The sequence below is a fragment of the Dicentrarchus labrax genome, unplaced genomic scaffold (genome assembly GCF_905237075.1).
Source record: "Dicentrarchus labrax unplaced genomic scaffold, dlabrax2021, whole genome shotgun sequence".
In the NCBI taxonomy this organism is placed as follows: domain Eukaryota; kingdom Metazoa; phylum Chordata; class Actinopteri; family Moronidae; genus Dicentrarchus; species Dicentrarchus labrax.
Window position 1 is genome coordinate 6,489,262 of NW_026136719.1, and position 18,281 is coordinate 6,507,542.

An 18,281-nucleotide genomic window follows, 5' to 3' on the forward strand; every position below is an offset into this window, starting at 1 on the left:
TTAATTTAACGGTGCTGTCTCACCGCTGCTGACGTAGCTACTGTAGCGCTACAGAGAAAAATGTCTCTGCAATCCATCTCTGAACTGCTTTCCATCAAATTTAAATTGTGGGTGGGGGGGAATGGCCTTCCGGACTGACAGGGCAGGCGCTCGTCAACTTCAAGGACGATTTTCATCACATTAAGAAGGGAATTGTTAATGGAAAAATCCACTCTTTAGCTCTCACTAGTGTATCAGTACATGGCATTCATAGCTGCGGTATCAGCTGGCTGTCAGCAAGAATTGTGTTAGCAGACTATTTCTAAATGAATATCAAGGAAGTGAAATATGTCAACATAAGGCTGTGTGGGGCTCTGATTTTACAGATCAAAATCTGTTTACAGGTCTTGGGGAGTACTACTGCACATGTACTTTTATTTACTGGGTTATATTTAATGGTGGTGCAGATTTGTTTAAAAATTTGTTTTTCCTTTTTAAAGAACATTGTAACATTGAAACTTGAAACTACATAAAATGTATTATTACAAAATAAAATCTGATTAAAAAAAGACTACAATTAAAAAAATAAATAAAAAGAACTTTGTGTGTGTAGTCAGAAAGAAGTGACGTTATCACACCTGTAGCCCGCCCTTCATCTTTGCTTGAGTGCACCCTAATCTTTGACCAAACTGATATCTCTTGATGCCTTTTTTTAAATGTTAGTTGCGAGTTATTAGTTGCAATATTATTTAAAAGCAGTGCAAACTCAGCGGAGTACTCTTTTAATTGTCATTTCCAAGTACTACATTTTTATCAACAGAGGAGTCTGAGGATTTTCACGAATATATTGTTGAAGGATTTAGGAGCCAGCCTCTGGTGGAAACGTAATTAACTGCAGCTTAAGAGACCAGTCAAAGAGATCCATCACAGAAGGGATATAGGCAAACAAACACAGCAGCAATTCGACCACAAGATATGTTTCTTTTGAACAAGGGGTGAATTTTTCTCTAATAAAAAAACTCTTTTGTTATCACCCTCTCATCCAACATGAGCCAGATACATCAGTTGAGGGTTGTCTAAAGGCGTTGTGAGCATTCACTGAGAGGGACAGTGGTTAACATGAACTTAATTACCATAATAATCATCAAAGGTACCCCCTGGAAGCAGTGAACAACCCAGATTATTGATACAGTATCACAGTATAGACACATATGAGGGTGAGCTTGCTCTTCTCTAGTTTTTTAAAATCGAAATGAATGTATTGATCATAACATTTAACATTGCCAGAACCTGGTGGAAGAGAGGTGCTTGAAGGCTACGCGAGACCACGATTCCCAGGTAGGAAGTGGGAGAAAACTATGACGTCAGAGAAAACAAGAAACGAAAGAAACAAACACTTGAATTTAAGCATACCAAATAAATATATTGATTAAACTAAACTGGATCTAACATAACGTAATTATTGGATGGTAACCCAACCAAAAATGAAAACATCTGCAACAGGAATCTGTTTATTTTCAGTAACACTCAAAGGCATGCTTTTCATATGATTGATGATGAGAGTTTTCCAAATCTTTACAACCGAAACAGTGACTGTAACCAATAGTCATAATATAAAGAACATGCTGCCTCTCTGCCATCACCTACCTTGAACTTAACTGTGTTCAGGTTTTTTTTCTTTTTTTTTTTTTTTATTCCTTGAGATCCTTGAGATTACCTGAACAAAGCTCAGCTACCCACAGTCCGTTTGGCACAGCGTGAATCTGGACCTTCTCTTAACGGTTACAGCACAGTTGTTTGTGTGTTTATCTCTGAGAGGCATCATGAGCATGAGGAACGCTGGCTGGAGGTGCGCCGCAGCCAAGGCTGACTCGTGCTCCACCTCACTGGAGTGGCAGCAGTCGGGTAGGCTGAGAGGAGAGATGGGGGGGAGGGGGGAGATTCACACCAACCCGCCTGTGAGGTGGTCGTGCTTGAAGCCTCCACGCCTGGATAAACCCCATCAAAAGCGCATTAGCTCTCACTTCTCCCGCCCCCTCCCTCCCTCCCCTTCAGCGACCCTCCCATCCCTCCCCTCAACCCCCACTCCCTGCGTCCCCCCCACCGTTGTATAATAGTATCTGGCCGGGCCACGCGGCTCGCTGACACACAGCCGGGCGAAAGGGGAGCGATGATGAATTGCTCCCTGTTGGTGTTATCCATGATGATAATTATTAATTTTCCCCCTGCTCTTCCCGGAGAATGGGGGCCGGAGAGCTGCAGTGTTGCAGAGCCTCCTCCGTGGGCCGTCATGGAGCCCACTATCATCACTTATCACAGACAGAGCCGGGGCCCAAGGCTAAACGCTGATGAAAATGAAAAGCACTCATTCTGATTTGTCCTGTTTTTGGGTGTGTGGGTGTACTATGTGGCTCGATGGTTTTAAGTTTACCCTTTCATTTCCTTGCCCTTTCTTCTCTCTCTGTCTGTATCTATTGCATCCTCAACCCTCCCTCTCTTCACACCCCCTTGTGCTGGAATACAGAGGCTTTAATCTGGCAGGGATTAAAAAAGTTCTTAGATACAACATAATGGCAGGGAGTTTAATTAACATGATTAAATGGAACACAAATCTCACACATCACAAGTCTGTGAGGGTATATTTATTTTGATTTAAGCACAAGATCAATATTTAATCAATATTTTTGCCATTAAGATTAAATCAAATGACCACTTTGTGTGAGGTTGCTCAAAACTCTGCATCTCTTGAGATTTTTAGTCTCTTTAAGCTCATTGTTTTGGTTATACAGCACATTTACTTTTTTACTTTACACATTCTGGTCAGATTCATCACTCCTCTACGTCATTTCCAGTAAACAGGCAGCTGTTATCAGCAAACAAGCTCTAATAAGCCACTGTCCACTGCCTGCTCAGCTCTAAACAGCAGACAAAGTTAGCAAATACCTGGTGGACAAAGTGGAATATTTAGCAGCGCAAGGGCTTGATAATCTTAGGAGTTACAAAAGACTAAACCAGGGCTGAAAGTAAGGTTCAATAGTGGACAGATACATGACTCTAAATGCTAATGTTGCTCTGTGTCTGATGGATGTGTATATAGACAACTGTTTGCTAACATATAAACTGTGATATGTTGAAGGGTGTGTATCTATCATCTTATTTGGATTATATTTTAAAGGTGTTATAATTCTTATAAGTGAAGATCTTCAGATGAACGGGAACAAAAAACCCTTTTTTTACTGTTGAATAACCTGCCTGCGTCCAGACCTTTGAATCTACCCACTCCACCGATCTGACTGATTCTGGTCTGGCATCATGACATGAAACAGCATTTGCTCTGTTGAAAAAGTATCGATCCAACGAGCGCAGCGGGGGTACTAACAATTAGCCAATCATCACTACAGGCAGGGCTAACGCCGCTGTCAAGCTGTTGTCAAGTGTTGTCAAGCTGTGCGCTGGAACCAAGGAGGAGTCATAATTACAATGACGACCGCTATAGACAAGATAGACATTGCTATTGAGGCTGTTCATAGACAGTTCTCAATGTGGCCCAACATCGTCGATCGTCGTTTTTTACTGTTAAAACCCCAGTAAAACCAGTATGTTGGCATGGCTACGCATTGTGTTGACTTAAAATGACGTTAGATTCATACGGATACTTTGGTCCGTAGTGGTCGGTTAGGGAGGATCGATTCCCTCTCCTACACGGAAAGTGGTTAGAGTAGAGGCAATGTCAGACTGAAATGGAAATGGAGTCTAACTAGTTTCCACTTCTGTCTGATATCAGGTTGAAGTTGAATAACAGTTTTCAGCCCTCCTGTGAAAGTTTGAATCTTGCCAAACCTTTTTATTGGGTGTCGTAAAAGTTATCATTAAGTTCCCTCAAAGGGCCCCAAGGAGTTTGATGAACTCTCTCTTCCCTCACCCCAGTTTAAATCACAAAGCATAAAGAGCCTGTGATCAGCTGGGCTTGGTACAGTCCATATCAGGTGTGAGTCATCAAGGTCTTTATTGCTTATCTTAACACTTTCACATCTTTTGTGTTTCATGGATGAGGCAGTTAGTCTCTTTTTCTTTTCTTTCAAATGGGATTTTAATGGGGCAGCCAGGCGCCGAGCTTCTCTGCTGGTTTTTTTGGTATTTGCAAGTTTCACTCTGTGGCCTAAATTTTAATTGCCCGTCTCGCTGCAGTGTGAAAGTTGCACAACGCAGAAGTGACAATCAATCTCGCTTACGAGGCGTTGTCATCAGCGAGGCGCGATGAGGATGATCTCTGCCTCTCCGACTGAGAGAGGTGAATCTGCTCTGCCTGACGAGTAATTATGGCTAATTTCCTAATTACCTCAGCACCGAGCGTCTCTGTAGCGTTCATTAAAAGCCATAATTGCATTGGGTTGACATGCTCTTTTATCCACTTTGGGTTCTTTTCTGGCGGTTTAGCTGTGAGCTAGTGGTGCCGCCCCTGCCTGTCTGAGTCGATAAAGGTTGATTGAAGCCTCGGTGCGGGCTGCGTGTTGAACACAACTTCTGACGGCATCGTGATTTCCAGGTCTGCATGTGTGTACTGTATATGAGTGCATAATGGATGAAAGATCTTTCTTAGCCGGTTTTACTTGCAACAATTATTTAAATACAATTTGGGTGACTTTTATAGACGCTGTGAACAGATGGTGCTGTATTTTGCTTCTCCAAGTGATGCAAACCAATAAAACCCTGTAAAAAAAAGAAACCTCCTCCCCAGCTTTTACATTATGTTACAGCCACTCTCTCTCTCATGCTTCTTCCCTCCCTTCTTTCTGTTTTTCTGTCTTTACCTCTCTCTTTCCTCCTTTCCTCTCTTCCTCTTTCTCTCTCTTGCATTGATTCAGCTCTTCTTTGTCTCAGAGAGCTGGCCTCCAAGTTGTCAGCTGCGTCAGGATTAAAAGCTATTAGTTCTGCATCATTGCCACTACAAGTGCGCGCCTGAGATTGATAGAGTGCCTCTCTTCCTCCAGTGGGGGGAGAAATGGGAGGAAAACAAGCCTGGGGGGTGGTTTTTACCTCACATATCTGACAACGGTCACCTACAGGCACTGTGGCCCTGGACTTTCCCTCAGTTTGTTTTAGATGTGCGAATTGGTTTTCACTCAATCGTGTTTATAGCTCTGTAAATCCTTCCCACACAGACAGAATATTTTTAAAGAAAATCTACATTTCCATGAAGGCTTTTAGTGAATTGAAAATCTAATCCGAAGGGAAAGAAGTCATTTCTAGTCACATCTAAGACCTAAAAAAAGGCTTTAATGAAGCTTCCGACTGGCTAGGTTATTCTGCTTTGGTCTTATCAACATAATAATGGACTCACTGAGAGCAGAGATTTGTCAGTTGTCTAATTTCCTTTCCCTTGTTAGGCACTAATCAGATGAACACACACTCATATCCAGTTGGACCAAAACCACATTAGTGTTTATTTTCCTGAACAGATTCCTCCTCAGTGTTTTCACATTGCAGCAACACTGTCACCAAAATAGCCACCTTTGCTAATTTCATATACCAAGCTGTTTTTTTTTTTTAATGTCAGCAAAATTGACTCGATGTTGTTGGCGGCTGCACCATAATTTATTTCTTTTGTCCAGTGACAAGTCTCCCAGATGAGGTGAGAGGGAGCACATGGGAGCTGTTGTTGACTCAGCCTAAATGAGAAACCAAGTTGGTTTCGAGAGGAAGGTAGAGGTGAAGGAAGTGTTCTCAGAGTAATATCAATACTCACACTATCTGTAACAGGGGTGGCCCGTACAGTCCTCCAGACCACACACACACCCACACACAGACACATACAACAATGACATGGTAAGCATAGCAAGGACAATAATCTGAATTCCTATGTCTCCTTTAAGGTAACGCTATCAATAAGAAGTACTGTGAAGATAACTGTAAATATTTGAACAGTAAATTTTGTTCCCAGTTTGTTTTTACTGCCTTTCTCCTAAACACAGCAGCTCGTTTAGCTTATTTTGCTCATTAAAACCTTGAGACTTGCCTCCTGCCTCTCTCAGCTGGGCCTGTCAGAGTTGCAGTGTAGTCAAACAAATCCAGGGGTTTATTGTACTGTCACATTCTAACACGCCCCTCATATTTCATTGCAGGCAATTGTCGGCTACTTTGACATTTTCTTTGACAAAGGCTGCAGCAACAAGGTAAGCAGCAGTGGCAACAGCCAAACCATTTAACGGAAACTCAATTATGTTCACGCTTTAGCGTGTTCCTCCTCCCTGAGGCGTTCGTTGGCAATCGACGGGCGTCCTAGCCGACTGCTGATATAAGCACTTACCCAGCAGAGCCGGCCAGTTGGAACAGCCGATGCCAAGCTCTGTGAGCAACATAGAAACATGCACTTCCTATTGTACCTGAAACTCAAACCGCATGCTACGGATAGTCCAGTAAATTTCCATCTCCACTGGGAGCCAAGGCTGGAACAATGTAACATGGGATTATCTGTTTGCTTCATAAATACAGTGCAGTTGTATTTATAATACAGCCTAAGTTATCAATGATTTTGACACACAGAACTGTAAGAGTGTATTGACTGTAACACAGAAACCATGACATAAAATATTCTTTGTATTTGTGCAGCTTTATTTTAATCTTTATTTTAATTTTAATAAACAAGACTCCTTCAGGACCTCCAGTTAGTTTTCCTTGTGTTTGAGAATGTAGAAATTATGCTAAGATTTATTACTCTCTGCTGTTTTCCGCTAAAATGAAAGCTCACTGATTTCTTTTTAAGTAGTAAAGTGGTTTAAACTTATTTATAAACAGATTTTCCTGTCCTTAAGTATCCAAATATCTTTTGTTTTTGCAAAATATTACAACATGACAAAGTGCTCTGAGCTCTAGAGAGAATTAACAGCACTGGTTTTTCATGTCTTTTTTTCTTTTCACGTATTATCACGCCAGGTGATGTTCTCCACGGGTCCTCAGGTCACAAAGACGCACTGGAATCAGACTGTCTTCCTACTGGACAGGCCTGTCTCTGTCCAAGCAGGTCAGTAGCCACACAGACCACAACATAGCGAGGAAACACTCTGCAACACTTTAGTTTTTGTATTTACATGAACAGTAAGATTTTGTACTTTTGTCAGCTGTCATTTACATATTCTTTTGCCAACAAGAGTTTACACATGTGGTTAAGTTCAGTTTTGTTTTATTTAGGTTTGTGTTGTATGTGTAGATTTTCTTCCACAATTTCACTTTCCTCCCGTGGACCTCGGCGGTGCGTCAGAGCGGGCTGCGGCAGGTAATCTGTCTGTGGTGGAGATGTAGTCAGGCTGGTTGACACCCGTTATCTGTCACCCACAGAGACAGCGAGGGATCAAAACAAATCACACTCAGCCATCAGAGACAGCATGTAAAACTTCATCTGATAGCTGGTTGCGGGCCTCTGAATCATGACATGTTACAAGAGGAGTGCTTTGTAACTGACCAGTGAAATATTTATAGAATCACTGTATCAGCAGATTAAAGTTTTATTAACTGGTGCAGCGTGCGGAGCTGTATGGATGTTCTCTGAAATAACTTCAGGTTCAAACTCCAACGTGACAGAGCTTCTTACGTTGCTTTTTGTGAAGGTCACCTTACTGTCGCTGGTCTAAAATGTCATGTCTGAAAATGTCATCGACTGCCCATGAACATGGTAACTTGAACATGAATATATTTTTCACCATAGTGATTTAGTCAGACAGCAGTGGCATTGCCAACCAGACAGATACAACAAACAACTCCAATCAACTTATCAGAGTACAGAGAACATCTCCAACCTAAATACTGTCACCACATTACCAATGCAAATTGATATAAGAACTATTTATCAATAAAATAAATAATACAGATTCAAGTTTTGAAGAATCTTTCACACTTTCAGTATTACAAGCCATTCCTTTGTTTTATGATGAGATATCAGTGAGTCGCCCAAAATGTGTGACTGTGCGTGCCTGCAGGTGCAGCAGCTGCACATGGACATCTATTGTGGTGTATATCAGGACTCAAACTGTACACTGTCTCCAGACTGCCCACAGCTACCAAACATATAAACCACTATGCTCTAAAGATATCCTAGTAACCAAAAACACTTGTTCTATATTGACATACTGCACTGTATCTGCTAATGTAAAGTGTGTAAAGTGAGACTGTGTGAATTCCACTTCTCATTAGCAATAAAAAAGCATCCTTGCTCAGTTTAATAAACTGAACAGCTTTTCAGCCGCAGCCTTACTTGGTCTGGTGCTACTGTTACGCTGTGTTTTAGCATTTACCATTGTCTTTCTGTTTATGTAGTTAATGTTACGTAGTCTCAGTTTAATGGGAAGGCCATCAAACCAAAGTAAAAACTAGCAGACATCTTCATCTTGGAGACCTTTTACACTACTAATACTCACAACCGAGTTCTTCTGTGTATTCCAAATGAAAATGAAACATAAATGCAATACGTCAAGTGTGCCAAAGACTTTATCCCAGGAAGGACCTTTCTGAGCCTGTGTGGTGTAGATCAGTAAATGAAGAAACTTTAATTAACTAAATACAGGACAAATCTCTTTTGTTATCCGTACTGGTGTTGTGAATCTTTCATCATAGCAAAAATGTAGTCATTACCTCTCAGTGCTCTCTACACACTCACTCATTATACATTTTGTGTGAATGATCCTGTTTTTATTTCTGCTGTAAGCTCTGGCCCTCTGTGCGCGTTATCATAATGGGAATCGCGGATGTGTCTGCTGATTTGGGGATGGATGAGCCTCGGGACCGGCTGTCCACTCGCTGACCAGATATTAGATGGAGTCTACTGTAATAAATGACCTGCGGCGAGAAGGAGGCGCTTGATGTCGGCCCTTAGCCAGGCTCAGCCCCCGCCGGAGCCAGCCAGGACGATAAGAACGTCAAAACGTCTGACGCTGCTCAAATGCTATCGCAGGCTTCGTGCTCCGCTAGGTCAGATAAACCGCTGAATCTGAGAGCTGAGGACGACAGTATGCTAACACAGTACAGAAGAGGTAAACGGAGACAGATTTTGAGTATCTGGTGCAGAATGCAGGCCTCCTTTCCCTGTTTCATTTTGTGTACACCTGCGTGTCTTTGTATATGTTTCTGTGTACAGATGACAAATTAAAAGAAAAAAATTGAATGAATGAAGCAGAGAAACATAATGAAAGCAGAGGCTGCCATACACGGCACGAGGAGGCACTAAATGGTTTGATAAGAACAACGTGAATCATATGCTTTGGCCTTCACAGCCACCAGATTCAGAGCAGCATCTACAAAACTAAAGACAGGATTTCCTTCACCTTTGCTGTCACTATTCATTCTCCCAGCTGGATGAATCATCCCATTTCTGTGACCCCAATACATTTTTCTCCTGTGCCAACATCAGACCAAAATTACCATTTAAGCATATAAAAAGAAAACACATAAACAGAAATATTAACATCTCATGGGCAGCTAACCGTGATATTCACTGAGCCCAAGAAGATGAACTCTATCTACTATCCATTTTCTCCCTGTGTCTCTATGGATTTCTTCCAGGTGCAGCACTTTGAAGCCATTCAGGTTAGGTGAATATGAAACACTAAAGTGCCAGTAGGTGTGAATTTAAGTGTGAATGGTGATAGTGATAGGATGGTGACCTGTCTAGGTGTACCCCATCTATTTCTCTGAGTGCTGCTAATATTTCATATTTCATATTGGAATGATTTCTTTCAACAATTTTTATTTGAACTGCCCCATGACCCTCTAGTAACACCTTGAGAACAAACTTTGCAATTCGATTCTCATTATTGTGAAGCTACTAATGATAACCCAATCATTTGTTTTGCTGAATTTGGTCTTTAAACTGGTCTGGTTCTTATATAATAAAGATCTTGATATGGATTCAGGTCTAATTGTTTCAAATGCCGTCTTAAAAAATTGTAAACATTGAAATTGAAAACAGTTTTTCTTCCACTCCCTTACACACAAACTATCACACTATCTCTCTCTATCTCTCTCTGTCTCTGTTTTCTAACCTTGTGCCTGATTTTATAGTCAGCAGAGCATCTGGGCTCTTGGTGTTACTCTGGGGCATAGTGACATGTTACAGCATTAGCCCAGACACACACACTCACGTGTAAACACACACATATTCACAGCCTCAGAGCCCAGAGCCAGCCGTTGAGTCTATGTTAAACTGACACGGAGGCTATAAAGATCCATTCTTGGTGTGTGCTTTATATGTGAGCCAAGCAGAGTGAGGAGGAAAAGTTTAAAGAAAGAACAAAATGAAGGCGGGAGTGAGCGGCAGGTTATTGATGTGCTCGCTCCACCCCGGCACCCTGACAGTCCCCAGCCTCCTCCAGGGGCCGTAAACCAGAAATTGAGTTTTTAACAGCATTCACCAGCTTCCTGCTAGACTCCTTTGGTGTACTTTACAACACACTTTTCACTGGAGTACTTACATACTTCTATACTAAACCCTCTGGCCATAAGAGAAAACTTTCTAAAGTCACCTTGAAGATGACGAAACTCTGTCTTACACACACACACACACACACACACACACACACACACACACACACACACACACACACATAGTGGCCTCTCCTCCTGGGTGTTGACTGAGAAGCACCTTCAGCTCTGATCGGCTGTAGTGAGGGCCGGGCATAAACATCCAGTGGTTTGTTTTAATACCGACTGTCTGTGGTGATTTATCGTGGCAGAGACCGAATCCTATTTGATGTGTTTGTACGAGTGCAGCAGTAATTAACTCTGAGGCTGCGCTTCTGTGGGAGGTGCCGGCGGAAGAGAGAGAAGGCACGCAGCAGGCTGGAACAAAACATCCCTGCAAATCCTCCTGGCTGGCAGCGCAATAAATTAAACAGCGAATCATTTGTCATGCTCTGGTGTGTTTGTGTAGCTCGAGTATTGAAGAGGAGGGTCCTTTTTCACAGTTTTACCTACTTAATGTTTACCAGAGAAAGGAGGTCACACTTTTTTTTTTTTTTTTTTTTGAAAGAAAGTCCCATAATCCTTGAGTGAGGCGGTGGCCTGGTTACCTGCGCCGAGGGCCACTCAGACCAGCTGAAACATGGGCACTTGTTCTTGCACTTTCATTGGACAGTTAGGTGGTTTTTGTTCCCACCCACTTTCATGACTCACCTCCTCTGTCCCGAGAGGTGCTGTACCTCTTCCAAATCTCCTCTTTCCCCCCGCCCTCACCTGTCCAGACTCGGTTTAAACAACTCTCCCCCTCCTCATCCCCCCTCTTGTTTGAACTCTGAAGGTCCTTGAGCAGCAGTGGCTGAGCCAAGCTTTAAGTTCTTCAGGGCTGTAATTCAACACGCGGGCTGGTTTTGTGTCTACAGATTTGTGTTCGGGATATACAACCCAGCAGCTCTGCTTTTGGGCTCTGCGCTAGACAGGAAAGAGCTGAGAAGATAAGACAGATTACATGAATGTAGATCATATATATATATAAAAAAAGAGATCGCCCAAATGCTTTTAGTATTTAGATGGCAGACCCACTGTAAGGAGTTGCAGATACAGGAGTGTGAGCTTAATGGTCAAAATGTAAATGAATCAGTTTAAATGAATCACTAATGCGATCGGTGTATTTCCAGTGTAATTTCATGGAGAAAGGCTGGGCTAAGAGAGGCTGTTTCCGTGGGCCCGGTTGTGCTTAATGACACTGGCATGTTGATGTACGACATCGCAGCTCCATTCCGCGACTCATTTCCACACATGGTTAACTTTCTCCCAGCATCTGAGTGGCCAGTTTACTGAAGGCACTGAGGCCCTCTTCCATGGGGAGTTTGGTCTGACTGATTACAGCAGAGCTGCTGTAGTCGCACTGCAACTGAACAGACATTAGCTGCTTCGGTTCTGATTGTATGTTTTAATAGTTTCATTTGAAACACGAGGGATTGGTGGGACAGTTTCTGCACAGTTATTTGGGGACAGAGGTCTTTCGGCCTCCTCTCGTGTTTTTAACAGAAGGTCACTAAAGATCAAGCAATTATTCCTTTGACCTTTAGTCAGCCTTTTGCCAGCTTGAGTTTGACTGCAACCGTCCGCTGCCTCCCATGAGCACCAGGCCCTGTTGCTGTTACCAGAATTTGGGGCTCCTTTTGTCATTTCCCATAAAATAAATGAAAACAGAGATGATGAAAATGAGATGATGTTTTTGAATTGTGTTCTGGGGAATCCTTGTGTTTATAGACATTGAGGATATTGAGGAATACATCCAGAAATGGAGCCGGGCTAGATTGTCGTTAATCTAATATTTGAGTCAGGCGGAAGCAGATGCCCCATAGTGCGTGCAGTCAAACTGATGTTCTTGCAGCTGTAACTGGGAGATCTCCAGGTTGAGCACCATCTGAAATCTGGAACCAGGGTTGACTGGAGGAGCTGAAGCCACCGGCTGGTTGTGTTGGATTGATTTTTCCGGTTTAGATTGTGGAGATGTGGATTTTCCATCAGGATCCTGTAGACAGATACACACAGATCACACATCACTGGCGTTTAACCCCACAGAAAACACAAACCAAGCATGTGTGTTAGTGCCCTTCTCTGTTACAGTTGGGTTATCTGGCATCCATAGAGTGCGCCACTGATCCATTTCATTAAGTTGGTGATGGAGTGCGTGCAGACAGCGTCTTTTAGATTCCTATTATGAGCTCCATCTTTTTTTCAGTCTGCAACATTTCTGTTTGTTCTGTTTGATCAGGACTTTAACTTTGATTCTCAAATTATTTCTGTTGTCCGGTCATGCTTTTATAATTTATGAAATACCGGCAAAAAAAATCATGATTTCTTTCTTCTTCTAATTTTGAAAGAGTAATCCCTGCTGTCATTACATCTATTAAGACAACTGCAGCATCAATCTGTTTTCTTGCAAGGCTCCTTAATACAACCAGAAGAGGTCACATTACCCGGTTTCTTTTAACTTTACATTAAACAGTGTGTTTTAAGATTGATTTTAATAGTTTTCTAATTACCCTCAAGGCATGCCGTTGCTTGACTCCTGGTTATATTTCAGAACTGCTAATTTCTCAAAGCGGATCACAGCCTGAGTTGTTTGGGCAGGTTCCTCCCAACAGTTCCAATGTCCAGAATGAGGACTAAAGGGGATCATGCTGAGGCTTTGGAACAAGCTGCCTGACCAGTCTTTGGAGTCCACTTTGATATTTTTTTACCCAAGTCCTGGTAGGATCAGAGAGTCATGTACTTTGAATCTGGAGAGTGCAGCTGCGTGTGTACGTATATGTTTTTGGTTTGGTTATTTGTTGTCTTAAAATTCAGCACAGCACTTTGTAACATTATTTTGAAAAGTGCTTTATTAATAAAGGTTTAAGGTTTTAGCAAAGTTTTAGCAAAGTTGCTCCTCCCCAACATTCCCTTTAGAATTGCAGAGGTTAGCTCCTCTTCATCTGTTACACATCTGCTTTTAGAACAGCACCCACAGAGTAAACACTGCGTCCGTCTGCCCTCTCTGCAGTGGAGTGACAGACCCAGAGTGCGGCGCCAGCAGCAAAGACTCAGTGACAGTGGCGTTGGCATGGTAACGAGTGAGACGTGACAGCAGCGATGGCGGACGCCTCAGTGGAGAAAGCACCACAGTCAGCATTTTCTCTCCTCGTCCTCCTCTAGCCTCCAGCGATGAGGAGCACGTAGCACAGAGAGGAGGTGTTTGGGGGGTGGGGGATGCTTGTTTGCCGTGTGGATAAACATTCATTTACCTCCAGCAGTCAAACGTGAAGTTAATCAGAGTGATTATGCGTCATAATCATCCGCCTCTTCTCCCGGCCTCCCGTTTGCTCGTGCGTCGTACTGTAAATGCACTTCCTCCTCGCTGCCATCTGGAGGTTTCAGCCGGTCTGCGTTCATACTCACTCACACACAGTCTTGCTTATTAACTTACATTAAACCACACTGCCTTTACGCACATCATCATTTCTAGAAGCGCCTGTGTGACTCCACTCATACTGCAGAGGCCTGAGCTCAGCAGCTCTGTACTGCTGCAGGGCGTCAGGAAGATTACTTTTTATGAGCAGTTATTCATTTCTCTTTTCTTATGAACACACTGATCAATGTCGGACTGGGTCAAATTGTTTTCTGCGTGTTTTTTGTCTGATGTAGAGGCGTAGAAGTTACGGCCCTGATGTACTGAGAATGGTTATCAGTGGGAAATCAAATGAATAACAGTTTTATTTACTTGAACTTCCTAGAAGAGAACCAAAACTAGATCCACTCGATTTGAAACAACTTGTGGGGGAAAATAGTTCACAGGATACATAATTATTTGCCTTTCCTAACAAATGCTACCGGTTTCTAAGGAGGGGAATTTTTTTAATTTAATCATAGAAACATCAGTGAGCCTCACTGTTGACACTGGGTGCTGCCATAAAAATACTTGTATTAATGTACATATTAAATAATGAATGAAAAATGTGTATTAATCCACAGCCGAAAATAGTCCCCAACTAATGTTCTACTTAGTCTCGTTTGAGTAACGTTTGCTAAAACCTACAGTGACCAGCTGTTTAAGGAAATTACTAAAGCCGCAGATAGGCTTGGACAGTCAGAAAGTATTGAGTGAAGAAACTATGGCGTGAGAATTAACTTAAAATAATCTTTTATAAGCTTGTGACTAATGTTTCTTTCTAGCTGAACCAAATTCCCACCTCTTGTTCAAAGTGAACGTTTAGACACAGCAGAGATGGGTGACTGTGTGCCAAAACCCCAGAACTAAACCCCACAGCAGCTGGTTTCATTGATTATCACACCTTCAAACACAGAGCAGGAGGAGGAGGAGGAGGAGGAGGAGGAGGAGGAGGGACTCTCCAGTGAAGTGGCTACCTGTCTCCAATGTGAAACAAATTGTGCATTGATATTGGTGTTTCTCTCTCTTTTATTGCTCTTTTCTTCAGGGGAGGAGCTCCGGGGGAAAATCACTGTGCGTAAAAACAAGAAGGACCCTCGCTCACTGTTGGTCACCTTTGACCTCCGAGACAGGAAGCAGACTTACAGCCTGCAGTAGCCTCCGCCGTGACGTGGTACAACATCCAGAAAACATAGCCCACTTTTTTTTTTATTGACCATCCATGCATTCACAGCGTGTGGGAGCAGGGTGGAATTGAACTCTTGGTTTTGTGATGTAAGGATTGTTTCTGTGCCTTGTAATAAAAAAATGAGATTTTCTCCCTGTGAGTGTGTTTTATTAAGCATATAGCAACATGATTAAACCTCAGTATGTATTGGTTTGCAGCTCAAATGGCCAAATTTGTGTATGTCTAGGTTACATATAATCCTTGTATTGTTGTTGTTGTTTCAATGAGAAGCATGTCCCAATTACACATTTAAGTGCAGTTATATAAATGTTGGAAACAGTAATGTGTGACTGAAAAACAGCCCAGTTTTAACCTTAAATGTGTTCAGGCCTGCATGGACCACTCTCGTCATGCACTGTTACTCGCACGTGTCCCTGCCTGATCAAAATGTCCAACAAAAGAAAAAACACAAAGAGGAACTGGCTGCCAGCTCTTTGTTAAAGAGCCAAGTATTTCTCTTAATTTCCCTCTATATTCTCCTGCTTATTGTCCTACTTTGAGCTGCGTGAGATCTCACCGGGGGCATCATCCATCTTCCGTGAGTTTACTGGGACAATGCGAAATGAATTTAAGCTTTAAAAAAGGCTGACTGAAGCCTCTTTACATACTTCATTGAACAGCTCTGCTTACAATTAAAGATTTTTTCCTTCCTTCTCCGCCTGAGATGATGAATCCCAGACTCTGAGAAAGTGTAGTCATCTGTGAGGAGGAGGAGCAGACAGTGGGGCTGGCTGCCTGTCTCATTGGTGATTTGACAGTCACCCTCTTCTGATGTATTTCTACTGCTTCTGTGTCCTTTCTGCCATTATATTAATACAGTCTGGTCTGCGTGCTGACATCAAATAGGGCATATGCTCACAAGTGCAAGGCTGTGCACGAAAAGATGTGTGCATGTTTTTGAAAGTTGGCTTGAAGTGAAACTATCCCCTGGACTGTAGTGGTATCTTATATTTCTTGTCAACTCTTCAGCCACGGTCCGTTGAATAGTTTCATTTTCCAGCTGATGTTGTTCTACCTGGATGAGTGAGATGAATCTACACAGACTTTTTGAAAGCCTTAACCTGCTCAGTATACTGCAGCACCATCCTGTTTAACCGTTGCCTGGTGTCCTTTTGATATAACCCCCACCAATTCAGACTGAAACTTTATTTTGTGCTGTGCTTTTAATAAGCCAACCCATTTTCATATCTATGTCATAGCTTAAGCATTAAGGAACATTATTCTCATTTATCAAATAAAACGTCTGAAATATTTACAGCATTTTTTTTTTTTGTAACCCTGATTGCAAACAGATCCAGGTAATATGTTTTTAGATTAGTAGTTTGCACCGAATCCACAGCACATTTATTTAGGGGTTTTTCTCTGAACCATATTGGCCTCCTCAGAACATCTTAGTTGTAACCTAAACTGAGAAAGAAAACCCACAAGGATGCAGGAATTTTCATTAAACTCTTATTTTAAAACAAAACAGTTGCATGAACGGACCAGACACCATCCAATAGCAGCCATTATTATTAGCAATTAAGACAAGTGTGAAGGCTCCGACAGCCAGGACTGATGGTGGTGATGATGATGATGATGATGATGATGGGAGCCCTGGCCCTCTGGATGACCTCCTCCGTTGAATCACTGCTGTTCAGGCGCTTCAGATGGATGCGGCTTCTTATCACCCAGGCGACAGTGGGAGTGATCAATTAATTACACGAGCTTGTGTAATTAATGAGACACCCAGAAAGCCCTGCGCGAGGCGGTTAGTTCAGCCCCTAGATCAGGATTTAGTCTGGTTTACACACAAATAAAAATGATATAGCCTATATATTTTATTTTTATTTGCGATGCCAAAGATAGAGTCTCTGTCTTTATAAAAATAATCCAAAGTAAGAAACCAAAATCCAGCAGAACCGCTTTAAGAATCCTTTACAGATGTTTATCTCCGTCCTGCATTGTGCTGCAGAGTCTTGGTGAAACGGATCTAAAGGTTCCTGTGATACACGTGATCTTCGTGTTGCTGCGTAAAGCTCTGCGAACCATGTTCTGCTACTCTCTGTGAATGTAACATCCCCATGAGAGTCAAAACTAGATGCGTTGGCATGATATGTGTGTGTGTGTGTGTGTGTGTGGCGCTGGCAATCCGTGCGTTCAGCGGACTCCGGAAGACGAGCAGAAATCAATTACAATTATTCTCTGTTGACAATGTAATTAAAGTCAAGGCGGCGGCTAATACACCCGCTCCAGCCTCTTATCTGGAAGGGACGGAGATTTACAGGCGGAGGGAGCGCAGCGCGCAGAGTGAGTGAGCGGCCCCGGACCGGGACCACAGGGATCCCAGCGGGCCCCGGACCGGGACCACAGACTCAAACCCCCACTCAGCTGTCCTGAAACCAGCGCGGGTTAAAAACAGGACATCCATTAGACAACTTCACACATTATGATAATGAGCCTGAAAAAAACTAGTTTGTTGGTTTATTATAAGACAGGCCTGTGGGGTGATAAAGTGTGTTAAAATAGCCCAAAACTACGATAAAAAAAAAAAAATATATATATATATATATATATATATTTAGTAATGATAGTGTAGCCTAGCTAGGTCTTATTGTTAGGCAATGTTTCTGCCTTAGCCTAACGATTTTAGCCATTTAATGAAGAATGAAAAGATAGGCTACATTAAATTGGATAATGAGGTATACATTAGTATGAAAATGTATACATTCTGCAAGGCAATATGTCTTTATTATTATTATTATTATTATTATTATTATTATTATTATTATTATTATTATTGTTACTGTTTTTATTATATCATTATTCTCTTTAATATTCTAGGTCTGTCTGTCCTATAGGCTACGTCCCGTCCGGCTTTATTACCGGTTCTGGAGCAGTAGCTAAAAAAAACAACGTGGTTGCTAAGCAACGACGCACAACGACGGTGGTTATTTTTCGTTAACACGTTTATAATTGGACTGTCAGATCAGCGTGCAACCGGTCTGACTCAATCAGTCTGAGCAGAGGGGCCAGGGGCCAGAGCCAGGGAGCTTTACGACGCAAAAATGTTTCAGTGTTAAACAAAGATTAAATATTTTACACGAAATCAATTTCCCCTCCCGTGTGTGTGTGTGTGTGTGTGTGTGTGTGTGTTGATGTAAGTGTGTCTTTTATGTATAGCCTATGTGCCTGTGTGTGTTTAGGCTTCAG

General features: G+C 42.2%; 2 protein-coding genes across 3 annotated transcripts in view; one reads left to right on the top strand and one right to left on the bottom strand.

Annotated features, from left to right (window-relative positions):
* prmt3 (protein arginine methyltransferase 3) overlaps nt 1–15,180 on the top strand; it is a 54,360-nt gene extending 39,180 nt beyond the window's left edge. For both annotated transcript variants that reach the window (XM_051379491.1, XM_051379490.1), the window contains exons 14-16: nt 6,102–6,152; nt 6,913–7,000; nt 14,910–15,180. In XM_051379491.1, the coding sequence (XP_051235451.1) occupies nt 6,102–6,152; nt 6,913–7,000; nt 14,910–15,019 (249 nt within the window). In that variant the 3' untranslated portion in view covers nt 15,020–15,180. The remainder of the gene's footprint in view (nt 1–6,101; nt 6,153–6,912; nt 7,001–14,909) is intronic.
* Nucleotides 1–18,281, bottom strand: part of lrp4 (low density lipoprotein receptor-related protein 4) — a 561,339-nt gene that overhangs the window by 14,459 nt on the left and 528,599 nt on the right. The window lies entirely within an intron of this gene.